Source organism: Penicillium diatomitis, assembly GCF_028827545.1.
Source record: "Penicillium diatomitis strain IBT 30728 chromosome Unknown utg000009l_segment0_segment0, whole genome shotgun sequence".
In the NCBI taxonomy this organism is placed as follows: Eukaryota; Fungi; Ascomycota; class Eurotiomycetes; order Eurotiales; family Aspergillaceae; genus Penicillium; species Penicillium diatomitis.
In genome coordinates, this window is record NW_026623181.1 from 327,982 (window position 1) to 353,182 (window position 25,201).

At 52.2% G+C, this 25,201-nt stretch overlaps 10 protein-coding genes across 10 annotated transcripts; 5 read left to right on the forward strand and 5 right to left on the reverse strand.

Annotated features, from left to right (window-relative positions):
- Nucleotides 1–2,112: 2,112 nt before the first annotated feature.
- Nucleotides 2,113–3,506, reverse strand: N7539_006631 (SMP-30/gluconolactonase/LRE family protein; the record flags this gene model as incomplete). The annotated part of the gene is made up of 4 exons (XM_056936232.1): nt 2,113–2,701; nt 2,759–2,896; nt 3,037–3,197; nt 3,498–3,506. The coding sequence occupies 4 exons, from the start codon at nt 3,504–3,506 to the stop codon at nt 2,113–2,115; spliced, it is 897 nt and encodes a 298-aa protein (XP_056788167.1).
- A 532-nt stretch (nt 3,507–4,038) lies between these two features.
- N7539_006632 (uncharacterized protein) lies at nt 4,039–4,311 on the forward strand (the record flags this gene model as incomplete). The annotated part of the gene is made up of 1 exon (XM_056936233.1): nt 4,039–4,311. One exon carries the CDS (start codon nt 4,039–4,041, stop codon nt 4,309–4,311), a length of 273 nt encoding a protein of 90 aa, XP_056788168.1.
- Nucleotides 4,312–7,188: 2,877 nt separating this feature from the next.
- On the reverse strand, nt 7,189–8,844 carry N7539_006633 (aldehyde dehydrogenase family protein; the record flags this gene model as incomplete). The annotated part of the gene is made up of 3 exons (XM_056936234.1): nt 7,189–8,369; nt 8,448–8,647; nt 8,717–8,844. The coding sequence occupies 3 exons, from the start codon at nt 8,842–8,844 to the stop codon at nt 7,189–7,191; spliced, it is 1,509 nt and encodes a 502-aa protein (XP_056788169.1).
- Nucleotides 8,845–9,650: 806 nt separating this feature from the next.
- On the reverse strand, nt 9,651–11,284 carry N7539_006634 (EVE domain-containing protein; the record flags this gene model as incomplete). The annotated part of the gene is made up of 8 exons (XM_056936235.1): nt 9,651–9,916; nt 9,984–10,100; nt 10,168–10,185; nt 10,257–10,535; nt 10,615–10,686; nt 10,746–10,814; nt 10,884–11,091; nt 11,189–11,284. The coding sequence occupies 8 exons, from the start codon at nt 11,282–11,284 to the stop codon at nt 9,651–9,653; spliced, it is 1,125 nt and encodes a 374-aa protein (XP_056788170.1).
- Nucleotides 11,285–12,521: 1,237 nt separating this feature from the next.
- N7539_006635 (peroxiredoxin) lies at nt 12,522–13,307 on the forward strand (the record flags this gene model as incomplete). The annotated part of the gene is made up of 2 exons (XM_056936236.1): nt 12,522–12,541; nt 12,659–13,307. 2 exons carry the CDS (start codon nt 12,522–12,524, stop codon nt 13,305–13,307), a joined length of 669 nt encoding a protein of 222 aa, XP_056788171.1.
- Nucleotides 13,308–14,577: 1,270 nt separating this feature from the next.
- N7539_006636 (putative regulatory protein Ral2) lies at nt 14,578–17,259 on the forward strand (the record flags this gene model as incomplete). The annotated part of the gene is made up of 1 exon (XM_056936237.1): nt 14,578–17,259. One exon carries the CDS (start codon nt 14,578–14,580, stop codon nt 17,257–17,259), a length of 2,682 nt encoding a protein of 893 aa, XP_056788172.1.
- A 620-nt stretch (nt 17,260–17,879) lies between these two features.
- N7539_006637 (uncharacterized protein) lies at nt 17,880–18,470 on the reverse strand (the record flags this gene model as incomplete). The annotated part of the gene is made up of 3 exons (XM_056936238.1): nt 17,880–17,971; nt 18,111–18,175; nt 18,319–18,470. The coding sequence occupies 3 exons, from the start codon at nt 18,468–18,470 to the stop codon at nt 17,880–17,882; spliced, it is 309 nt and encodes a 102-aa protein (XP_056788173.1).
- Nucleotides 18,471–19,102: 632 nt separating this feature from the next.
- On the reverse strand, nt 19,103–21,175 carry N7539_006638 (putative GPI-anchored cell surface glycoprotein; the record flags this gene model as incomplete). Its single annotated transcript, XM_056936239.1, has 1 exon — nt 19,103–21,175. The coding sequence occupies one exon, from the start codon at nt 21,173–21,175 to the stop codon at nt 19,103–19,105; it is 2,073 nt and encodes a 690-aa protein (XP_056788174.1).
- A 605-nt stretch (nt 21,176–21,780) lies between these two features.
- On the forward strand, nt 21,781–22,837 carry N7539_006639 (putative oligosaccharyltransferase subunit ribophorin II; the record flags this gene model as incomplete). The annotated part of the gene is made up of 4 exons (XM_056936240.1): nt 21,781–21,926; nt 22,000–22,198; nt 22,251–22,535; nt 22,598–22,837. 4 exons carry the CDS (start codon nt 21,781–21,783, stop codon nt 22,835–22,837), a joined length of 870 nt encoding a protein of 289 aa, XP_056788175.1.
- Nucleotides 22,838–23,668: 831 nt separating this feature from the next.
- On the forward strand, nt 23,669–24,364 carry N7539_006640 (uncharacterized protein; the record flags this gene model as incomplete). The annotated part of the gene is made up of 1 exon (XM_056936241.1): nt 23,669–24,364. The coding sequence occupies one exon, from the start codon at nt 23,669–23,671 to the stop codon at nt 24,362–24,364; it is 696 nt and encodes a 231-aa protein (XP_056788176.1).
- Between the last annotated feature and the right edge of the window lie 837 nt (nt 24,365–25,201).

The following is a 25,201-nucleotide window of genomic DNA, read 5'->3' on the forward strand; positions in this document are numbered from 1 at the left end:
TATTTGCCTCATTCGATTGTGACCTTGGGTTATCGAGGCGTATAGGTATGCACTGTCAACCCCCCAAATTGCCAAACAGAATACCCAATAATCAATCACCACCCAAAGGGTGTTGGTATCACGACCAAGGTCTTAAGTGGTATTGTGACCCCGACGCGCTGAACCAGGAAAACCACTTGCAACCTACGAAGAAATCTGACCGGAAAGCTGACTATCTCAATTCCCGTCTTGCTCTCGCTTGACCAAAGTGAAAGAACCTTTTGACGATCCAACATTAAGAATAAATCACAGCAACACTCCTTCCCTCCAGCTTCACCAGGAACCACTCCTGACAGAAGAGACCTGACGATCTGTCGAGAACTCAAAGATCAGATCCCGACCAGCACCCAAGATATAGCAGTTCACCGCATCGGGGTGATCGGGAGTCCGAAATCACACGAAGAATACCCGACCTTGTCACCTCGCTATGAATACATGTATGCCCATTGTGCCTGCATATGACCACTCGCACCCTGCATGATGATATGGACCACCCTTGTCAAGACCTCACAGACACGCATCAACCCCCTCTTGCCCTTTTTTCATGCTCGGTTCGATTCCAGCCAAGTGGCACCCGAATATGCATGCCAGCCCGCCTCACCCACCTGCACAGACCGCCTTATTGCAGGCGATCAGCCACAATGCGTTACGAACGGAACTGCCTAAGCTGCAAAGCACGTTTTACCCTGGGAGTAGAGCGCGAAACAGAAAAGGTAAGAAAAAGAAGAAAAAAAAAAGAAACAAAAAAAAAACCCCAGACAAGGTATATGCTTATGGAAAGATGGACTGACGCCAGGACTGCTGGATCCCCACTATCTCTGCATGATGTCTGCTTCCCCGTCCCGTCCCCATCCGACGGGGAGGATTGTTCCAGTCTTGTTTTTTTGGGGACAATTCCTTCTTCCGAGTCCCTAATCCCTTGTGCTCAACAGTGTGGAAGTATGTATGTATTTTGGATCTGCACGGTTCCATCTTGTCTGTTGTGATGTACAGTCTACATCACGGAAATACTGCATCAGTGCATTAATCTAGCCACCCCGATAGTTCTTGGGCTTCTGGATATGATGCTCTGAGGCCAGCCTTAGGAGTCCTTGACAATGCTAGGAATGACGACATTGACGCCCAAGGGTGTTTCACGAAGAAAGTATTGTACTTGTGGCTATGTTGCCTCTCGATATGTAAGACTAAGCACACCATTGAGTATTGAGTACTCGATGTATTCCACTGAATATCCAATCCTGACCATTCCTCGTGTCTAGCTGTCAACACGCCGGCTAAAACAATACACTTCTGTGGTCGTGGAGTTGAAGACATACCTAGGTATTGCATCAAGACCATCCAGTCACCACTTTCGTTACCAAAAAAAAAAGCAAAAAAAAAGGCAACGAGAAGAAGAGAATACAAAAGAACAATAGGAATGAGAGACGTCCCGTCACAATGTCCTTTTTCCATCCTACCCCCGTCGCTTGACATCCGGATCTACCAATCCCACAAAACTTTGTTTCGAAGAAAAAAAAAGAATGAGCAATGATGGTCTAGAGCTGGTGCTGACTCCTCTCAACAAGCCGATCTGTCAGAAAAGTCCAGTCGGGCTTGTCTTGTTCAATCAGGGGAGATGAGGAGACGGGAAAGGGGATTGAGTCTCCAGCCGTTATTGATGATCGACAATGCTCTACCCGTTCCCCTTTGCTGCAAGTGATGACACGCGCCGGAACCTGATCATAGCGCAAATGAGGAATCTACTCTCCGGCTCCGGAGAGTTGTTCCCAAATGTAGCTTTTATACCTGTTGAGGTGTATATCAACGGAAACGCATCATTCAGGTTTGAAGATCATGATACATAGTTGTCGTTCTGACCAGAGAGTTTGGCGAGACTTAGGTTGAGGCGACGAAATGCAAGGTCGATCTTATGCAGTCAATCCTCTGGAGTCAACTGCCAAATTGAGAGTATCCCTTCTCAAAAGTCTAGCGAACTGAACTAAAGTATGGAGACCAGTGAATTCTGCATCAAGCTCCGCGGTTTTCCTATTTCTCTTGGCCGCATCTGCGCCCTCTATACCAAGCTAGACACTCTCACTGTGCCAGTCGGAACTCGTGTTTCACCTTACCCTCCACACCAACGTCCACCTTGAACACTCGGCCGCCGTACCGGACCGAATTGGGGAACTTGTCATCGTCACGATCGTCCTTGGCTGAGGTGATGAACAGCTCCGTCCCCACAAAGACAGGACAAGTAGGGTTGCGGGTGGGGAGATCAATCTGCCCGATGAGTTTCCCCTCCGGTGAGATGCGTAGCACCTTTCCTCCTCCGTAAATAGCGCTCCAGAGACACCCCTCGGCATCAATGGCGAACCCGTCGGGCTCCAGCGAGTCTCCCACGTCAAAAAAGACGCGACGGTTGCTGATCGCACCGGTGGCCGCGTCGAAGTCAAAAGCAAAGACCTTGGAGGTGGGTGAATCGGTGAAGTACATGGTGTCGTCCGCGGCGTTCCAGCCCATGCCGTTCGGGATGGTCACCGGGCTCAGCATTGCGTGGACACTGAGGTCCGGGTCCAGACGGTACAGAGTGCCCTCAGCCTGTGGGGACTTGACCTTGGGGTCATTCATGCTACCAGCCCAGAGACGACCGCGGCTATCGACATTGCCGTCGTTGAAACGCATCCTATAGCAGAGGATGTTAAGAGTGGACTCTTATATGCCCCAAGGAGCTGCGACTCACTCCTTGATCTTAGTCTCGTCGTCTCCCCAAGGCTTCGCAACATAAGATAGCTTCCCCGTGGTTTGACTCAGCCGGGCAAAGCCATGCTTGGCACCAGCAATAAGTTCATCTTTCGCGCCGGCGATATTGGCGGTCACACTAGATGTCCGAGGATGAGTGTCAATTGGCGGCACAAAGTCACGACTTCAGACTAGTTCATTGGCCACAATCGACGACACCGCTCAGTGGAGGCGCAACGACTGCTCAATGAAGTAGGAGTAGACCAATGTGAAACTTACCCAACGGAGTCCTCGGTGTCAATCACCTTCAAGGACTCTGGGCCTTGAGCCAAGTCTACCGTGTAAAGTTTGTGGTCCCAAATGTCCACAAATCGGAACTCATTCTTGCCAACGTCGTGAAGAGGATTCTCGAGTAGAGTTCCCGTAATGTCAAGATACGGCTAAGGTGGGAACGTTAGCACGAGCAAACCAGTCAGTGTTGTAGGCCATGGAGACGTTTGATGATTTGATGCGAGGTGCGCGCTGGTGTCTGTGCTGAAGCTTGCCGGACTCCCTTGACTTTTTTTTGTCTTCCTCGTCCATTTGATTGGTCATGTTTGTTTGGCGAAAGCCCAAAGTTGGTCCTCAAAATGAAGATGTCATGATCCAACGGTTGGGGGGGGGGAAGGTCCCTTTGGTACAACCTCCCGACCGCGCATCAATGCGAGAACGACCCATGCTCGTCGGGAGGTTAGGCTCACGGCGATCATAAGGTTTCCATTCCGAGATCAACCCAAACAACAACTGGGATGTTCCTGATACCCCCACAGATATTGTGGTCAAGAGTGTATTCCGAGAATCGTGCAGAGCCATGTATAGGAGAACCGAATATTGCGCACATGAGCGAGAACCGGGAAACATGGGAGAGCGTTCGCAATAAGCTGCAGACCAGAAGAACAACAGCACAAGAGATTCATCCACTGACCTCATGGACCGTCCATCTGGCGATTTGTGACATGTCGATCCCTGCAGGGCCTTTGACCTGAAAATTGCAAGTGACCGACAGCAATGAGACGGGTCTAGAGCAACCGTTGGAGCCGGACGTGCGCGTCAAACCCCGAGGCAACGAACACGACGATTCAAATCGGAGTGTTCACGGGGAAGCGGGCGGAAGAAACAGGTACGGAGTCAAGAGATGTGCTGGACACCGCTCTTTGAGAATTCAGAATGGAAAAGCCGGGGGTTCTGCTTTAAGAGACCAGACGTGGAGAAAGCAGTAAGCCACCCGGTGGATACAGCTCCATGTCCATCTCGGGTATGGTGGGGGAGGATGGCATTTCTGAGGAGCCCCTAACAACTCCAGTCGCGCCCACTCTCTCTTCCTTTTGGGGAACGGAGGAAGTATGGAAGACTGGGACCGATGAGATGGAACACGGGCAGGTCATCAAGGTGCGATTTGGGGACCAACGACGGAGAAGCCAGCGAGCCACACTACTGGAGCAGATCTGGCGTAGATGGGCGAGCGAGATCGGAGTGGGCTCTACTGAAGTCCTGAACTACCTTGGTACCTCGTAGGCTCGTACTGGGCGTCGAAAACTGCAGTCCCTGTGCGCACTCAACACTAAGATGTGAGAAGCCACATCGATGTGAGCTCGAAGTAGTCGAACTGCAAGGGGAGAGAACGAGTGGAAGCCGGATGGAACGACAGATGACAGATGACCAGTTGTTGGGGCGGTCTCGTGGGTAAGTTTGGCCCAACGCGGCGCTGGACGAGTCATGGAGTTGCCTACGGTGACCTACCAAGTAGTAAGACTAAGTACTGTATAACTTACCAGGTACAAATTTGGGTAGTCAATGAATATCTACTAACTTGGTGTATACTACTACTACTACTACTACTAAGCATGTGAGCAAATCAAAGGCTACCTTTACGAATTCCTGATATGGTCGTCATCATATATCCCAGGTACACATGATGCATTACCGTCACTCGCTTTGGTGCACTGACAGTACGAAAATAGTTGACCAAAGGCTTCAATGCCCAACCTTGAAAGGGGAAGACGATTCGAGAACAGCCCAGTTCACATCCGTCGAAAGTTGAACAGTCCCCCATGGTTGAACCTAACCACGCTCCAGGAAAAGGATTGAACCTCTATTATCTCTTGGACAGACATCTATCCAAATTCGTCCGTTCATGTTCCATGGAATATGTCCTGCTCCATGCACACTGGCCCGGTCAAAAAGCCGATCCATCTCCGGGACGGGGAGTGCCATCACGACAACCGAGATCCGCTGGCTCGAACCAGATAGACAAACGTTTATTCAGCATCTTATTCGGACAAACTATCATTTGTGTGCCATGAGATACCAGATTCGATCAAGCGGGAGTCATCACATTTGTTGGAAGAGTATCCCACTCTCACACACCTTGGCTGATGTGAGAAGTGACCTTGATACCTCTGACTAGGCCCGACTAGGCGCCCACATGACCGCATCTGCATGCAAGCTGCAAGAGATATCTGTCAATCCCCTGCCGGTGCTGAGTCCGGCGCTAAAATGCCGATATCTTACCCCTCCTGGGCACCCTGCAGCCTGATTCCCGAGAGACACCAAAACGGACGAAAGGCACGACTTCATGCCTAACCGGAACACCCCAGGTATCCCGGATGCACCCATGCACGACCGCCAAGGGCACTGCCGATTACTACATTCGAACAATCTTGGGCAGGCACTGCGCAACAACAACTCAAGCGGGCAAGAACACAGAGGTGGAGGCATCAAAGCGCATCGAGACACGATGGAATGCATGACATGGCGGGTTTGAAACCTGCAGCAACTTCGTCATCAAAGACCGGGGTACCAAACTCAAAAGACAGGACTTGAGTTCTTGAAACACATTGTTATTCTCCCTGAGTTGGGACCCGGGTCTCTCAACGAGTGGTTGGGTAGCGGGTTATCGTTGAATTGCTCAAAGTGAGGCAGTGCCTGGTTGTTACATTCCATGTTTGCTTGTACACGCTGTTCTGCCAGCAAACAAACTAACGAGATTCGTGTCTGATGTGCATTCGAACTCGGTCGACCAGTGTTTGCGAATCCTATCACCTGGTTCATACCAGGTAGCCAAGCCAGCGTTGGACTTGATTGGAATCAGAGGACATCCACCAGGCTCGTCAGTCCTTTTGGGAAAGCTGTACGTCAAATCACTGCCTGAAGAAAAGCGCTACCCCGGGCGTGAGAACTCATTATAGAGCATCCATGCAGAAAATTGAAAGAAAGCAATCGTGATTACGCAAGAGAATCCAATAGAATATATGTAGTATGGCACGGGCCACCCAGTCCAGCGACCTCACTCCATTTCCAAAGTTTTAAAATGGCAAGAAGCCCATGTATCCGCCAATGAAGACCTGCCAGGCCCTACATGATGTATACACATATTTTCTTAACGCACAAGAACTTAAAAGATGGGCTTATATGACTCCACTCGCATCTAGAGGGGCCACAGCTCATGAAGAGACCGTCAACAGCATCGCGCCCAGAGTTACATGCACAACGCAATCCCCCAAAGAAGCCTTCATTGAGTTGTTGCATCTCGAACAAGTTCCAGTTTCGATGTCAGGTAAATCAACAATACTTTGCTATATAGTAAGTGTTCCCAAGACCGTTGACACGTCATCCCCCCCATCCACGTCACCATACTGCCTCATCCCAATATAATACTGTCCAAAGCTGGAGGACGGCACGGTGCTTCGCTGTCCATGCCTACGAGATCGGTACCTGGGTACTCGAGTTCTCGATCGATCTTCTCCCCTCCGCGTTTTCACCTACCTGATCTAGTTGCCTTGCATCATCCTATGCATGTCATCGGACTAATATGTATGTAAGAGAAGGCATCCGTTGTACTTTGGTTCCTAGACACTACCCAAAAGGACTAACCATCTTCGAACGACCTCAGTAAACGAGTAGGTGGGAGAATATTAAAGCAGCAGACAACGACTGCAACATCCAATCGAACAATTTGATAAAATTGTCTGTCCGAAAAACTAATTCTCCAGATCCGCGAGACACACTTTTGCTCAGACACCTGACGATCATGCCCATTTTAGGTACTCCAATTGATAGTGTCGAGGACGCTTGTAGGTCTTCTCCAGTGGGTATCAATGGCGTACCTGCCCCCTGCATAGTCTAAGAAAACCATTGAATGGCCATCTCCATTGATGCAGGCGGCTTGGCAGGCTCCAGACACGATTTCTCTATTCATCCCGACCATAACAATGTGGACTTCTTCGTCGACGGACATGAGCTGATGACAATGGACCAAGGCAGCTACGCTGTACTCACATACAACGTGTGCGCGGGGAATTCAGATTGAAGTCCATGACAAGACTGCTGGACACTTGATTCATGGTCCTTCTCAGTATGCAATTCATATGATGATCCTTTCGCTTCTTGAATTTACAATCGGCTTCCCATGTTCACATGGACAGCCTTGACCTGTGAGTAAGCATCGAGGCCAGCCTCGCCGAGCTCACGGCCAATGCCACTTTGCTTGACACCACCGAAAGGTACACGGAAATCGCTGTCGTTGCTGCTGTTGATCCACACCATACCAGCCTCGATATCCGCGGCCACCCGGTGTGCACGCTCAATATCACGAGTGAAGACAGCGGCGCCGAGACCGTAGGTGGTGTCATTTGCACGGGTGACGGCCTCATCCTCGGTGGTAAAGCTGGCGATCACGACGAAGGGACCAAACACCTCTTCGCGGTAGATACGCATGTGATCCTTGACATTGGTGAAGATGGTAGGGGCAATAAAGAAGCCACGGCCGTCACCAACATTCTTGAATGCCTCACCACCGGCGGCCAGCGTAGCTCCCTCAGACTTGCCCGCCTCGATGTAGGAGAGGACGCGCTCGTACTGAGCCTTGGTGACCTGAGGGCCCTGGAAAGTCTCGTCCTGGAAGGGATCACCGACCTTGCTAGTGTTCTTGACGACATCTTTGAAGAGTTCGACAAACTTGTCATACACAGAGTCGTGCACGAGAATACGCGACGTGGAGGTACAGACCTGACCTTGGTTATACATGATACCGATGTGAGCCCACTTGGCGGCCTGCTCCAGGTCGGCATCCTCAAACACAACCAAAGGAGACTTGCCGCCAGTCTCGAGCGTGATGTTCTTCAAAGTGCCGGCGGCCATCTTCATGATCTCACGACCGGTTGCGGTAGATCCAGTAAAGGCAACCTTATCTACGCCAGGGTGCTGAACCAGGGCGGCACCGGCCACGCGACCGTAGCCGTTGATAATGTTGATCACACCAGCAGGGAAGCCGGCTTCCTTGATGAGTGTGGCCAAGTACAGAATGCTGAGAGGAGTTTGCTCGGCGGCCTTCATCACGATCGTGTTACCGCACGCGAGGGCAGGTCCCAACTTCCAGGCCGCCATAGCAAGAGGGAAATTCCAAGGAATGATCTGGCCGACGACGCCAATGGGCTGACGCAAAGTATAGGCAAACTTTTGGGGGAACGTGCCGATCGTCTGGCCGTGGACCTTGTCAGCCCAGCCCGCATAGTATCGAAGGGTGTTGGTGACTTCACCGAGGTCGTCGTTGAGCGAAACTTGGTAGGGCTTGCCTAATCGAACAAAGCGTCAACTAATGAGTGCTTGCTTTCTTGAAAATGCTCAACACACGTGCGGCGTGCTTCACATACCGTTGTCCCAGGTCTCGATGGTGGCCAGAGTCTCCTTGTGCTGTTCAATCAAATCGGCAAGCTTCAACATCAAGCGACCACGATCGGTGGCCGGGAGTTCCTTCCAGGACGGGTCCTTCAACGCTTTGCGTGCAGCAGCGACGGCAGCGTCCACGTCCTCTTCGCCGGCGGCGTGTACCGAGGTGATTTCGGCCTCGTTGCTAATGCCAGGTTAGAGAGCTCCCTTCCCTCTCATTGTAGACGGGTACAGGTTTAATAGCAGGACCCACGATGGATTGATTGATGTGATCTTCTCGCCACCCTTAGCAGCCACGAATTCATTGTTGATGAAGAGGCCAATGGGCTGTGTGTAGGAGCGCCCGTTCGGAGCTGTCAATTGTACGGACAGGTTGGACATGACGGCGGAGCGATGGAATTGGCGGACCGAATGGCTCAAGGAAGACACAGCAGAAAAGGTGCGAGAATGGAAGGGGCGTGAGAATCGAGGTATAAGAGACACGAGCATCTTATGTCAGATGAGGGAAGGAGACAATGACATTTAAAAGGGAAATGCTTTGCAGCATCTGCATCGAATCGTGACAAAGCCAAGGTGCCGTACCCCGCCTGCGCGATAGCGATAGCGTGGGAGCCCGTGGAAACTCCGATCGCCGAGACCCACTGGTCCACGACCCCGCCCGCTTTGGTCTGGTCTCGTCGGCTGCACTTACTCTTCAGGGCCAGCCGGCTGCAAGAGTGTTCCCTTGAACTCCGCACCAGAGGGACCGAGGCGCTGTGATTCCGCGCGGAACGGAGTTTGAGCTCTGTGTCTGTGGGCCCGGAACCCCGTCAATCCGATCAAGTCACAGCTTGAATGGGAATTCAATGGCAGAATGACTTATTCTTCTGCCGACTACTTGATGTCGTAGGTCATCACCGAGGCTTGCTCATTGTCTCCGCTCATTCCACGCTCAATGAAATATTCATTGACCTGCTGCAGCATGTATTGAGCACGCCGTCGATGGTCAAGTGGCAAGGCTAACGAAAGCGGAGGGCAGAATACGAAGAAGGTGAAAAATGTCAGATGTCTTCCTCTCATTGCGCCGGGTTTCCTCATCCAAGAACTAAAAATAAATCACAAGCGATGCCCAATGTCAATACAGATACTCCGACTCATAATTGCCGTCACCGCGCCATCATCCCATCGCCAGCAGATACCAATGCCCACTAGCTATTAGCCCGCACTTCTTCACCCGCCATCCTGAGAATGTATCTCCACTGTGCCGGCGTGACTGAAGAGACACTCAACCGCGATTGTTTGAGAGTTTGAAGATTTTCGAGCGCCTTGCCAGGCTGGCCATGAAGTTTGAGGTCGGTGAGGGTGACCGGGTTATTGAACTTCTTGCGAAACTCGACATGTACCACCACCCACTTGGGAGCCGTCGGTGTGGACTTCGGGTCGTAGTATGGATGTTTGGAATCAAAAGCGGACTCTGTGAAATCCCAAATGGTCAATATGATGCTCGAGGACAGCCGTCACTTTGCGAGGATTCGACAAACCGTCAATTGAGTGCTCCCGCACAATCTCCATGATACCAACCACTCCAGGCACTTTACAATTAGAGTGGTAGAAGAAGGCATAGTCCCCCTGCTTCATCTCTTTCATGATATTCCGAGCTGGACACGTCGATTAATCTCAAGAGTTCTTGATCGCGACACGGACTCCCCCTGACACAGGACTTACCAACTGGATTCCGAACGCCTGTTGAGCCAAAAAAGAACACAGTCAGCAAGGCTGTTTATCAGATCTTTCCCATGCTTGACAGCACATACCATCCCAAGGTTCCGGTTCCTTTGCAGCAGCCAAATCATCGATCGAGAACTTGACATCGACCCCTTTCTCTAGACGAGATTCGGGCTCTGCCTTCATCAGCCAATACGAGCGACCGGTATCTTCCAAGGGCGAGCTTTCACGAACAGGCTGACTAGTCGCCCTGTCCTCCTCGTCGGGATCCTCAATCTTGGACTCGGTGTTGGCAACAGGTTCGTCCGTGGTAATGCTCTTGCGAGGACGTCCGCGACCTCTCTTCGGGGTTGTGGATGGTGTTGCTGCTAGCGTCAGGAGAATGTCAGTACTTGTCAGTTGGAATTATGCCTTTGCCGATGCGAAGTAATCAAGCTCAAGACTGACCGGGATTCTTGCGTGGACGACCACGGCCATCCTTCTTTTTGGGCTCTGTAGAGGGAGAATCTGTTGTCGCTACTAGAAGCCGAAATCAGAAATAGTGGTCATCCCATGATTAGTCCGAATTGAGAGCTCACCCTGTTCCTTGCGGGGGCGTCCACGGCCATCCTTCTTGGGTGTCGTGGATGGCTGAGCTGTCGTAGTACCTGCGCAGATAGCAATGCATGAGCGTGTCACCTGCCTTCATACGAGGTGCGAAAGGGGTCTCAATTTACCCGACTCCTTTCGAGGGCGACCGCGCCCCCTCTTGACTCCCGGCGAAGCGGCCGCCGCGGCGGCGGCCGCGATCTCTGTCTCGGAGAGAACTTTGCGAGGTCGTCCACGTCCACGTTTTGGTTCATCAGATGATTTTGTCACTTCATCGGGTGTCTTACGAGGTCGACCTCGCTTTCTCTTCTCTCCAGTCTGGGGGCTGGTTCCAGACTACTTCCAGAGAAGGTTTCGGGTCAGCCAATCTCTCGTCAAGTATTATAAGATGCCCTAAATCTAGACACTAAATAGAGAAATCAGATGCGCTTACTTTTGTGATTTCCTCGACGGGATGGATGGCGCCCGACATTTCTTCTTGAATCTGCTTTGAAGGGCTGCCCGTGTCATTGTCTGACATGGTGGACATGTCGGATCTGCGCTGGGGACAGATGCACTTGGCGGCGCGACTGTCGGGTAAACAGTCTTCGAATCACGCACGGTCGTACTGACACAAACCAGTATTTTCAGTCGCAACAAGTCAGATGATTAGCACTGGTTGGGATCAGTTCAAATGATTGACTTATCGAGAGAAAAGCAGAGACCACAGTAGATGGGAAATCGGACCACTGCCAGAAGCTATCGCCAGTTGAGTTGTTTGCTTGACGCGCCGGTGGGTCCATGACTTCCCCACGTGACACGAGCTTGACTGTTTGTGTTGGCTGTATGTTTCAGGGGATCAAATGGAGCAAATGTGACCACCCCCGTACCTGGATCACGGTCAAAGGACATGAAAGTGACCAAAGTGCCTTAAGTATTCTTGTGCGATCCCACAAAATATGAGAAGAATAGAGCCATAGAAGCTATATCTGTATATTCCTTGATGATGATCTTTGATTCATGGAGACGAGCGAATTACCTAGACAACTTAATAGTACTGGGTCTCCTACCTGTACCAAATGTACAAGACCCACGGGCCATGGGTCCGCGCGCGGAAATGCCCGGTGATGACGGGAAGAGGAGTCTTGGTTCAGAACGAGATTAATGAGCTGTCATCCGAGCTTGAACTCTACACTATTCGGTCAGCTCAGATCAGCCCGTGGACGGTGGTAGTGCCTATGTTACGGTCTGTGTGCCTGGTCCATGACCACTCTCCTAAACCAGCTCATCAATACTACTGCTGACTGCTGACGCTGAGTAATACCGAATTCGGTACCTGATCGGGACTATAAAAGAACATTGTTGTGAACCCAAAGAGAGATAATTCTGACCCAGGGTCATCTTTACTTAGCTTGTCAACATGAAGGTAATTCAAGGTTTAAAGGTATACTGCATGACACTGAACACAGTGAACAGCATGCCGTGAATGGGGCAAAGCCGAGTGGCATCAGGAACATCGTCAAGTATTCGCAGCCCACTTAGCCGACTGCCCAATCACGGGCCTTCTGCCCCTGGGCGGTGAGAGATTGCGTGATAGACCCATCCGCATGAGGTAAGTCGATCATCGATGAACGATGGAGGGGAAACATGCGTCCTCGCGGGGGAAGCTGGCGGGGGAGGGCTATTTGAAGTGACTGCTCTCCTCAAGCCTTGGTCTCGTATCCTCTCGTTACCTTCATTCCTGCCTCATCATCCAAAGTCCTTTTTCATTTTCTGACCTCCTCACAATGGCTACCGAGCGTGCTCCGTATGTATATCCTAGGTCCTCCCTTTCAGGCTTCCAATCTTTACCCATGCTCACACCTCCTTCCCGGCGCTCTTGGATATTCCTCCTGACACTAAGCTAACGGCGGGTCTTTGACAGCCTTCGTCTGGGCTCTACGGCCCCCAACTTCGATGCCGAGACCTCCACCGGTCCCATCAACTTCCACAACTTCATCGGCGACAAGTGGACCATCCTCTTCTCCCACCCCGATGACTTCACCCCCATCTGCACCACCGAGTTGGGCGCCTTCGCCAAGCTCGAGCCCGAGTTCACCGCTCGTGGTGTGCAGCTCATCGGTCTGAGTGCCAACCACGTCGAGTCCCACCACCGGTGGATCAAGGACATTGATGAGGTCTCTGGCTCCCAGCTCAAGTTCCCCATCATCTCCGATCCCGAGCGCAAGGTGGCCTACCTGTACGACATGGTCGACTACCAGGACACCACCAATGTGGACTCCAAGGGCATGGCCCTGACCATCCGCTCCGTCTTCATCATTGACCCCGCGAAGAAGATTCGCCTCATCATGACCTACCCTGCCTCCACCGGCCGCAACACCGCCGAGGTGCTCCGTGTCATTGATGCTCTCCAGACCACCGAGAAGCACGGTGTCACCACCCCTATCAACTGGCTGCCCGGGGACGACGTGGTCATTCCTCCTCCCGTCTCCACTGCCGATGCCAAGGCCAAATTTGGCGAGATCCGTGAGGTGAAGCCCTACCTCCGGTTCACCAAAGACCCTAACCACTAGAAGGGGCGTCCCATGGCGATTCAATTAGAGTTTTATGACGTGAAACGAATAAAGATGAGATCTCTCTGAAGCCTATATTGCTTAATCTACCTTCTGTACTCTCCGCCGGACCAACGGTCGGGAGCAATGCGATACAACGTGACATGCTTTTCCTAGCCTTCTGTTTCGCCGATTTCACCTATCTCCGTAGACCAATTGTCCGATGGCCAGAACCTCTGCTGGCATCTATACGAATCCGTGACAATGAAAAGCTACTATACGCTCCCTGGGGTTTGTTTCTGAAATTGCCTTTTCCGCTCGCCCGTGCTACTTGGTCCGCTGTCAGGACGCAACTGTAGCGGTCGAGCATGCCCCGATTTAAGCAAGTGGGCCCTGTCCCGATGAGAAGCATGTCGTGTTCCACTTGATTGGAGGTCTAACGGCCGGGGCGGGGTGAATGTCCGTTTTCTAGAACAAATTGATGAAACGGAAAGGGGCTCCGGCCAAAGTTCTTAAGAAGTTGAGGCCGGAGACAGGACGATCCAATATACAGTACCTTCACTGTTCTAGATGATCATTTTTGAGCCAGTTGCCTCAAACTTTGGTGCGACTCTGGAATCTGTGACCGAAAACTACTGATCACTCAACGTGGTGGCTCGTGATATATCGACCCGTATAAAGAGTGTACCTCGACTGCAGGGAAACCAAAGCAGATTCGGGTGCGAGTCACTTCCCCCACTTATCACCAAACCGAGGTGAGACCGCCTTTTTTTTGTGCCGATCTGATGGTCTTGTGTACACTACGCTGTCAACGTTTCCCTTCCCACCTCAAAGATCGTCGGGGTTGTCGGGCGACATTTTGGGAATTCTTATTCTCCACTACTTAATCACCAACCGGCCTCCGACTAAGCCACTCTTGCAACAGCGGAGAGAGCATCATCTGCACATTCGCATTCCCAACCTTCCCGCCTCGCGACATTATCCTCCCAGCTCCCACCAAGAGCCTGCGATTTGTGGAGGATCTTTGGCCCATTGATTGCGCGCGCACTCTGGCTAGCTCACAAAACATTTCGCTAGCGGCGCTCTTCTTCCACAGAACTATCACTGTGAGGACAAAGCGCGTCTGCTATTAAATATACGACCCCAGAGAGAGGAGAAAAAAAGGGGTCACTTCCGCAAAGCTACTAAGCACTAGGCACTTGCAGTGGTCCCTCCTACGGTAGCTGCTCGCGATCGTCATCCCCCCACCACGAGCCCTGGTGGTGTGCCACCAAACAACTCGTTCACCATGATGTCGAGAAGCCAGTCAAGTCTGGGGTACATGGATACTGTCCACGAGCCCGTGGCGCAGGGCACATCTCCCTCGTTCCAACAACAGTCCGCGACAGGCCCCATCAACTTATCCGGTCTCGTCTGCAATCTGCGCAGAACCACCGGCAAAGAACCTCCCCCACTGGTGGGTGCGACCACGACGATTCTAGGCGACAAGCTCTACGTCTTCGGCGGTCGAATCCTCTCCCGCAGTCGCCCACAGTTGACCTCGGATCTATATGAATTGTGCTTGATCCGTCGACATTGGGCTCGAGTGGAGCCGACGGGAGATGTTCCCCCAGCTCGGTACTTCCACAGCGTATGTGCGCTGGGTGACAACAAGCTGGTCTGCTATGGAGGCATGTCGCCGGCACCCAGCTCGCCCCGAGATCCTGCGAATCCTGGCGCGTCTGGTCCAGAAAGCCAATCAGAGGTCGTTGTCATGTCAGATATCCACATCTTCGACGTTCCGTCGCGAACCTGGACCCGCGTGGCCGCTCATGAGTCGCCGCAGGGCCGATACGCGCACTGCGCAACCATTCTACCGTCGAGCGCTGCGTTCACCTCGGCAAGTGCACCACTGTCGGCCATCCACCACAACCCCGAATCTACGACGCCACACCAAGGCTCGATCGGAGTCGATATTGATGGGTTTGGCGGGGCCGAGATGGTCGTGGTGGGTGGCCAGGATAGCTCCAACCGTTACATCGAGCAGATCAGCGTGTTCAATTTGCGCAGTCTGAAGTGGACAAATACTAGTCCGCTGGGACGCAGCTGTGGTGCCTATCGCAGCGTGGTGGCGCCCCTCGTGGGCATGGACGTCTCCGAAGTTGGCTCTGCGGCTCCAAATCGAGAGTCGCATGAGCCTATCGAGAAGGGGGATTTACCTGGCTGTCCAATGCTGATCTACTCGAACTACAACTTTTTGGACGTCAAACTAGAGCTGCAGGTGCGTCTGCCGGACGGGCGTCTTGTCGAGCGACCGATGCCCGTCCAAGCCTCCCCGCCCGGGCTACGATTCCCCAATGGCGGAATCATAAATGGTCACTTTGTAGTGAGCGGCACATACCTCACCTCTTCCAAGCAGGAGTATGCGCTTTGGGCGCTTGATCTGAGGACCCTGACATGGGGCCGTATCGACGCAGGCGGGTCAGTCTTTGGTCACGGCAGCTGGAACCGTGGTATTCTGTGGCCACGTCGCAGCACTTTTGTCGTTCTCGGACACCGCAAGCGCAGCTTAGTGGAAGACTACAATCATCGACGGATAAATTTCTCGCACGTCTGTCTGGTCGAACTGGAGGCCTTTGGCCTCTACAACAACCCATCAGAGACTGCCTCCACCTCGGGATATAAATCCCACAGTGCCCCCTCGGTACCAGCGTCTTTGCAGCAGAAGCTCTCGCAGCTGACAATGAGTGGACGGCCACTATCTGCAGCATCCGATGAATTGGGTAGGCTGGCACTATCACTGCAAGAGATGTCAGATATGGAGTTGCAAGCTGTCGGGGGAGAACGCCTGCCTGTGAACTCACGAATACTTGCTCGCAGATGGGGGCCGTATTTCATCCAGCTTCTTCGAGAGTCGTCTGATAGCGGTGCTCCGGATGCCATGACTCTTCGTGCAGGCCCCATTCCACCGAATCGAAATTCGATTATTACCATCACCCCTTCAGTGGGACCTCAGAGTACCTATTCTAATGCCACGACATTGGTTAACTCCGCGGTGCCCTCAAAGGCGCTTCTTGAAAACTTGGAGGCTCCCTCCGCTCACAGCCTTGCGCCAACCTCCCGGCCACGCGTACTTTATCTACCACACACCATCCTCACCCTCCAAGTCCTTGTTCAATATCTCTATACCTCATCACTCCCTTCGCTCGGCTCATCCCTGTGTACCCCTCAAATTCTCTGTTCACTGCTTCAAATCGCCCGCCCCTACCAGATAGACGGACTCCTTGAAGCAACGGTGGAGCGTCTACATCAAGTTTTGGACGGACGCAATGCCGCAGCCATCTTCAACGCCGCTGCAATGGCGGCCGGCGGCGGTCGTGGTACTGGATTCACGGGAGGCTTGGGCGGGACCCTCGAAGCCTTGAACGGAGCCAACAGCAGCCGCAAATCCCCCAACCAAGCCGGAACGAACTCGCAGCAAAGTGTCCTCCTGGCTTCTGACTCTTCCGATACCGAGCACGGCGGCATCACAGCCCCCTCCGCATCCAGCAGCAGCAACGACCTCGCCGGTCTCACCCGCGGTTTACCCTCGCTGCGCATCAACACCAACCTCTCACGATCTCGCAGTCGCTCACGCATGCGTCGCGATCGTGACGACTCCATCAGCAATCCCAGCACAGCGACGTCCGCCTCGAGCGCGAGCTTCAGCCAATCTGATTCAGAATTCGTAAGCGACAGTGAAAGCCGGGCCGCGTCCCGTGCACACCACCGCCGTGACACCGATGCCCAGCTCCGCCCCGAGCGAGAAATCTGGACAGGTGATCTGAGCAGTGTGATCGGGTTACAAAAACGAGGTCTGCGAGGGCTCATGGAAGGAAGAAGAATGCGTGAACGTAGTGCCAAGCCTCCCAGTGTCAGCAGCGCGTCGGCGTCTGGGATGCTGCCTTCAGCCGGGTCAGATTATCATCTCCCTGCGCAGGGTGTAGCTGGCTAATGTCGAGCTTGGCCTATTTCTGTCCTTTTTTCTTGGCACTCGTGCAGCATGCTTTGTTCCCTGCATTGTCTATCTATTGGAATGTGATACCTGTTCTCAGGAGTTTTATGTTGATGATGAATGGATCTTCGTCTTACGGTAGCTGCCACTGTCCTTTTCCCGAACAACCCTTTGAATCTAGACCCTGACCTCGACCTCTCCATGTTGCGTCTTCTATCTTCTGTAAGTATTCCAATTCTCTACTTGAGTTCTAGATTTCATATGTGGATGCCCTGATTCCTCATGACGGGCAGAGTTTCGAGCCCGAGACCGGACCTGAATGATTTCCTTTTGCACCTCATCCTTCCAGTCAACCTGGGCAATCAATCAAACCTCATCTCTTCTGGTGCATCCTAACTTTCTATATATAAATACCCGACGTTACATCTGACGCCCCTATCCGGGGCCATGGAATTGAAGACCCAAGATCTCTAATCAAAGTAATGGGTCGATTGAGACAACCAGTAAAACCAAGTCAAGGACGCCATATATAATACAGGATCATATGCAAGGGAGATTGAGTGCGATCAGAACTACTGTGCTCGAATAGGCCAGAACTTAGAAGTAGGTGTCGGTCATATTTACGAAGATTCAGATTGCGAGGACTGGAACCGCTGTGCTGGCTGTGCTGGCTCCGTCATGACCAGCCTCTTGGGCTGTTTATCACCATAAACTAAGTCGAGCATTAGAAAAGGATACCCATGCCCTGAATAAGCAGGAACGACCAAGGGAAATGCTCTACAACAACAACAATAGCAACAACGAAGTCCGTATAAAGGTGCAATGGGAATATATTCATGTAGATAACTTACCACGTTCGTACAGAATCCACGAGGTATAAATCACAATTGGTAGCGCCACAATTGAAGACAGCCATCTTGAGTCAAGGATAATCGCATTAGTACCATTTCGCGTCGCATCGAATATCCGTTCTCGAATACATCACACCAGCCAAGAGACGCATGAGTATGGATCCAGATACCTATCGAGCTTGCTAGGGATACGATACGAATGACTTACCGTCGCGCCGCGACCTTGTACTCCTTAGTCTTGCGGATATCTGCTGGATTTAACGGGCGAGCTGCCGGGCGTGGTAGTGGCGGAGGTGCCGGGCGCTCGTGAACAATGGGCTTTTGCACAGGACGGAGTTTGGCATGTGGAATTGGAGCCATGTTGTACTTGTGGATCTATTTCAGAACTTGGGAAAGGGAAGGCTACGGGCAGACGAATCGATGTGAAAGAGACTCTGCCAGGTTGATGGCGGAGGACTGATAAGTGATGCCTCAGGCAGCACACAGTTATGGAGACACTTTGCTTGCCTGAGCATGGCGATAAATATGCCTGTTCATTGTCTCTTAAAAGCCATCGATTTGAGAAGCAATTTTACTAAGAAGACTGAACATTGAATGTGGTGAAGAAATGTAAGATTGCAATAATTACTTGCATTATGCTGGGTATCACAAAAACACGCTATGAAAGATGGAAATTGCCAGTCACCTCAAAGCGCCCCAAAACACCCTTCTGCAAGTCTCGTCGATCCAAGAGAGGAGACAATGCTAGCCTGTTATCTTCAACGCCCATTGGTGATCGCCGAGCCGATTATGAAAGCGGATATGGAAAGGCGAGAAGAGAGCTACGGCAGGGAACTGTTGGAAACCGGGTAGTCGAGTGTCTCGGTGAGTAACCCCAGATGATCTCTCAAATCCACCTCAGTCTGAGTTCATTCTCAAGTCAGTCCTTGCATAGAAGAGGCTCAGTCTCCCGTCAGCGACCGCGGAAATAGAGATCGCTATGGTCTACGGTCTCAAGCGTCCGCCTGGCCTTGACCACGTCCACGCGAGCTTCGTCGGGTCCCCTCCACGCTCTGCGGCTTTACCGTGATGCGAAGCCGCTGGACCTTCGATGACGGTGTTTCCACCTCTCCGGGAGAAGACGGCTGTATCTTCGCACTAGGCTTAGCCTTGTTTGATCTCAGAGCGGGAGTCTCGCGTGGGGTCTGCTTTTTTGACGCAGATTTCGACGTAGAGGCCAGACTCTCGACTGCCCGCCGCTTACTGGCTCGCTGACCCTTTTGAGAATCAGGAGTCGCAGGCGAATTCGTGAGACCATCCGCGGCTCCATCGCCAGTCTCCACCAGGCGACGCTTGCGACCACCTTTCTGGGCCTCTTTTTGGCCAGCCAGGGCTTTTGTGCCCCTGGCTGGCGCCTTTCCATACCCCTCGGACTTGTCGTCTTGTTGTGATGTCACGGTAAGGGCGAACGGTGAATTGCGCTCACCGATGAGGGGCGGGTAACCGAGTTCGAAGTCGGTCATCACCTGGATCTCTGGCCGAGCTCGAATGGGAGGATGAGGGAGCGACTGGTCCCCATAGGTGTGCGGGGCACGGTCAAGGCTGCAGTCAGCGGGCATCAAGATCAGCTCCTCGCCTTGGTCATTCACGCGACCCGTATGAGCCCAATTATCCTCGTCCACAAAAGGGGCCGTGGAAAGCTTGAGTTTGAGGATCAGTTTGTCTTTGGCTTGAGCTGCCGGGGGTTCATCGACCGAAGAATGGGGAACAACGGCTTCTGGGGCGTGGCCACTGGCGTCCTGCTCTTTGCTCAGACCAAACTTTTTACAACGGGCGGCCCGCAAATCTTTGATGAACTGCTCTGCGTTGGTTGGGCCCGTAAAATCTGGTTCCAAGGCTGCCGCAGCTGCTTCAAACAGCTTTTGGCCTGCACGGGCAATGGTAATTTGAATGCGTTGCACAGAACCCTTCAACGTATCTTTGTCCTTCTTGCCCTTGCGAGCAGCCACTTGAGGCGACGGCTTGAGGACTTTCTGGCCCTTCTTGCGGTCAGACTCGGGCTGATTTTCAAGGTCAGATTGGGTCTTTGGTGTGACTGCGGCTCTAGTGCCCCGCTTGAGCCCATTCTTGAACGTGATTTTGGAGAAGCTACCGGTACGTCCGGAAGAGACTGTTGTGGCAGACGCAGAGGAAGCGATAGAGGCGGGGACAGTGGGAGCAGTGGGAGCAGTGGGAGCAGTGGGAGCAGTGGGAGCAGTGGGAGCAGTGGGAGCAGTGGGAGCAGTGGGAGCAGTGGGAGCAGTGGGAGCAGTGGGAGCAGTGGGAGCAGAGAAATTTGAAGAAGGATCAGGAGCAGAACCCTTGTTAATAAAAAGTGGGACATCTTTCTTTTGGCTTCGCGTTTGAGTCTTTGGCTGAGTTTGCATGGCCTCTAGGGCTTTGGCCGTCGGCTTGCGAAGGCGGGTCGACGACCGAGTGCCGATAGATGAAGCAGTTGGAGAAATGCGGGGATCAGAAGCGCCTTCTATGCCCGCGCCTCCCATGTATTGGCTGTATGTCCACCCAGTTGAGCCGAACGACTCCGACAGATCATGTTCTGAATATGTGGATCGAGGAGTTTCAAACGCGGCCGTGCGCCGAGTTCGACGGCTACTCGGGACTGATTTCAGTGCCTCCGCGGAAGGAGGGAAGACGGACGAAAGTCGTGATGGTCGAGGCTTGAATGTGCTTCGGCGTGTTGACGTTACGTCGGGAGAGTGTGTAGACGACTGAGGAGGCGTGCGTGAAGGGGATTGAGGTTTTGAGTGTGGCGCAGATCGAGAAGCGGTTGAAGGAGGTTTGGGAGTTTTGGGAGGTTTGGGGGTTTTGGGTGTCTTAGGAGTGTAGAAATGTATGTTGAGAGGCGGTCCAGCAGACTCGGAAGTGTTGGAAGAAGGAACAAGTGTGGTGTCGGAGGAGTCGCTGAGAGCTTTTGTGTCTGGTCCGGCGAGCGAAATCCGTCGAGAACGACGGGAGGGCGCCGAAGATGATACTTCATGTTTGACTTGGGCAGGCATCGACTTGCGACTGGCTTTTTTGGAAGGCATTCTGAACGTGAAAACAGGTAGATACCTAACGGAGCCAGATTGCGAAGTCAGTTTTGGAAAGAGGGGAAGTATAGCAAAGGGCAGTAAGGCAACGAGCTCCAAACAGATTAAGCCCTACTCATGAATTGGAAGAGCCAAGTCTGTATGGTACAAGTGATAGTGTGCCGACCAGGCATCGATTCCAACACGACGACGTCAGAAGCTCTCCATATCTCGGAGAAGGGCCAACACCGCGCGGAGTCGGGGTTAGGTCGCGGGCAGGGTTGACCAGTAGCAGGCACTCACAGGTTCAAGTTGTCCCAGGCTGCTCGTTCAAGGCAAACTGATCCCCAGGGAATAGCAAATACACTGCTGCCGTATTCCCGCAGCCTTCAGACGCAAACCAGAATGTTCCGATGGATGCAGACTCGAGGGGACGTGAAGTCGGGGCAGAAAAGAAATTAGGGCTATTTTGGCCCAGGCTAATCGGTCCTTATCGGCCTCGGCCGTTGTCCGCCTTCATTCTGCAACCCGAGCGCATCCCCAAACAGCTCCGCGTACCTTTCTTGAAGTGATATCTCTCTACTTGTGTAATCGACAATCCTTTCTTTCTCTCTTGTTTCATAATGCATTTGTGGCAGGCCACTCTTCCAATCTGCCTGCTGGTATCAGTAGCCCTGCCGGTAGCCGCCACATCGGCTTGGGGTTTCGCAGATGCCACCGTGGCAGTTCAACCTAAAGGCGCCGGGATCAATGGGGGGTTCAAAGAGCAGTGAGTGGCCCTGGTAATTTGTACATTCGGTGTTTTGAGGCTCTGTGCTTACTGACAATTCTTTTTCCGATAGGTTTGACTCAAAGAAGCCACTCTCGAAGCCTATTGCGTTCACCGATGTCGACTCTTTGCGTGTCATCTTGACAGCTAAGGAGGGGAGCTCTTCAAAGAGACCTCACCAGGCATTCCTCTTGCTGAAAGATGAAAAGAATGGTCTGGACGTATCATATCCATTCACGGTGAAGGAAAACGGAAAGGCTCGCTTGGAGTTGGTGCGTTGGTTCACTCTTGAACTGGATGACCGTGCATTAACCAAATAAATAGACCCAGAAGGAATTGCCTATCCAATTCCTATCCCTCACCGACCCCATCGATGCTCGCGTGGTCATTGGATCATTCGGTGAATCCAAGGCTTATGACTCTTCGGTCTTCAAACTAAAGATTCAACGAGACGCCAACGTTCCCCTGCCAACTGCGGTGACTTCGCGCTATGGCAAGCTTCCTGAAATTCATCACATTTTCAAGGATTCTCCGTCAAACCCCCCCATTGTGATCACACTTGCATTCACAGCTGCTGTTGCCGCTACCCTCTCCGTCTTGGGATTTATGGTGAGTCTGTTATAAAACTGCACATGTTGGACTTGGCTGACTATTAACTCTTTGCTGCACAGTGGCTGTTCCTCGGCGCGAACCTTGGCCATCTCCCCACCGCGATCAAGAATGCGCCCCTACCTCACGCTATTTTCCTTGGGTCTTTGTTCTCATTCGAGGGCTTGTTCTTCCTCTACTACACCTCTTGGAATCTGTTCCAGCTTCTACCTGCCGCCGCCGTGGTAGGCGTGGTGGCGTTTGTGAGCGGGAGCCGCGCACTGGGTGAGGTGCAGGGGCGTCGGCTCGCTGGTCTTCGTTGAGAGGCTCAGGACATGTGAATAACAGTAAGGGCGAGCAGACTGCGACTCGAAATGTGGCACATCCACTTACTGCGGCTAGGATTTGGTGGTCGGGCTATCGCTATTATATCTCAGGAATATGATGCGAGTCATTGTGTCGTTGTCGATCAGTTAACACTGGATGTTACCCTTGAATGCCAATTGATTAAGGTTCACGCAATGTTCCATTGGCGAGTAGAAATAGACATAGACAATTGATTCATATCGCTTCTATGAGCCTCTGGAGTATTGGCGAACTCTGGCTGAGTACGCCTATGTCAGTCTGAGCCTGTACGGCCCTCTGGAGCTCAATTCTCGTATTCCCGCCAGATGCTGCGTCTGTGGTGGTAATATATGTGGATGGGAAAGACATCCCGGTTTATGGATATCACGATAGTCATCGTAGCCGCACCAAAGAGATGTACCAGGTACCTCACTGCCGTCGTCGATGTCGGTATCTTTTGTGTATGATATATTGCCGCACTCCACTCTATCCAGCGAATCTATCCATGCAATGAGTGCAATTGATGTGACCTCCATGCAACGGCGGTGAGCTGCATCAGTATTTATTGAATCAAAGTGCCGTTTTAGTGCCAGATACACCATCTTTCAAGTTCCTAGCGAGAAGTTTGGACTGTTCAAGAATACTGGCCCAGACATATACCAAATTTCCGCATTTTGACGTCACCCAATCGGCCTCATCGCAATCACGGATGCCAAGCCTGACCTCCGCATTTCTTCCGTATCTTCGCCGCAAAAACAACGAACACCGTGCCAACCCCCCATTTTCTATATTGCAATCTTCAAGAAAGTATGGGGTCTGCCGCATCAAAGCCAGCGAAATCTGCTGCAGGCGCAGCTGCACGTCGACAGTATCCTAAACAGGCACCCGTGCCGCCAAGGGTACCCTCAACCGCTGCAAAGACATCGCAAGCAACCCAAGCACCATCTCCTCCCACGCCCGAATTCGCACCCAGATCACAGAGTCAGGCTCCTCCTTCAGGGCCGAAGTATCACTCTGAGGAGCAGCCTTCCAGCCACAAGACAAGCGGTATATCCTGGACTTCCTTAACAATTACTCGCGTCACAAAACACCATACTGACTTTTGTGCGACTGCTCTAGCTATTGATCTCGACGGCCGAGATCCGCACTTTGCCGCCTCCCTCCGCAACCTCGGCCCTGTCACACCGTCGCCTACTCTATCCAACTCCAGCACTGTCAATCGTGGGCCCATGCAGTCTGTCTTCCCGTCCGCCTCAAATCCAGCCTTGCTCGCGTTGGCGGCTCGTCAACGGGTTGCGGAAGCAGCGCAGAAAGAATTCGACGAGCTCGCACACGGAAGTCAGGCAGGGAGACAATTTTTGGACGCCTTCACAATCTCACAGGCGTTGACAATGCGCGATCAGCAGAAAATGGCCAAGCGGGACATTGAACGTTCACTCAGAATGAAGGAGGGAGTCATGGACCAACTCGGAAAGGATGGGCTCGTGTCTAGAGTTTCTCTGTAGGAGGTTCTCGAGCCCCTTGAATATGAGACGAGAGGTTTGAGCCACTGGCAAGAAAAAATTGGTGATATGGTGCCCTTTTCTCCTGGAGTTCATTTTGGGATGGTGTTTGGCGTGCAAATCAAAGCTCTAGGTATCTTCCCTGTACAATACTCGTCTGCTAACAACCTCATCCATTGGTCAAACCAACTCTTGCAATTATCGACTCCCACAAATATACCGTGCGCAACTTATGCGGCATTCATGCGCTCGTAGTCACCTTCCGCTCTTGCAGTTGCTATTATATCATGCCGCGCGCCTCGGGTGCGGTGCGATAACCCAGTTGAGAACTCTGCACAGTATCAGCTCATTGATGGAATCTCTACTTGTGCATCAAACATTGATTCCGTTCGATTCATATCTTCGCATGTCTCGGTCTCATAGTTGTCGTCAAGGGAAGATGTCCATACCTAAGGTATACTTCACGCGTGCTATATCAGCTGGACGTGTCCGACCAGCGAGGATGCTCTTCTCTGGAAAACCTCTGTCGCGGATCATCCATAGGCCATCGACAGGACCCTATTCTGTGTACAGAATAGGACGAGCTCTGATATGTTCCACATCCATGGACTTCCAGTGAGACCTGGGAAAGCTGGAACGGAAAGCTGGAACTATTGAAATCCTCTCCTTCTCGATTACTCTCCCGCTCAAGTCATATTGAGAACTTCCATAGTCCGGTAGAAGTCGGAAGGAAAAAGTGCGTGGACGCGTCAAGGTATTCCCAGGAGAAGGGGTAAATCGATCAAAGAGTCAAACCCATATCTATGGGAAGAAAATAAGCTTTTGATTGAATCATAGGAA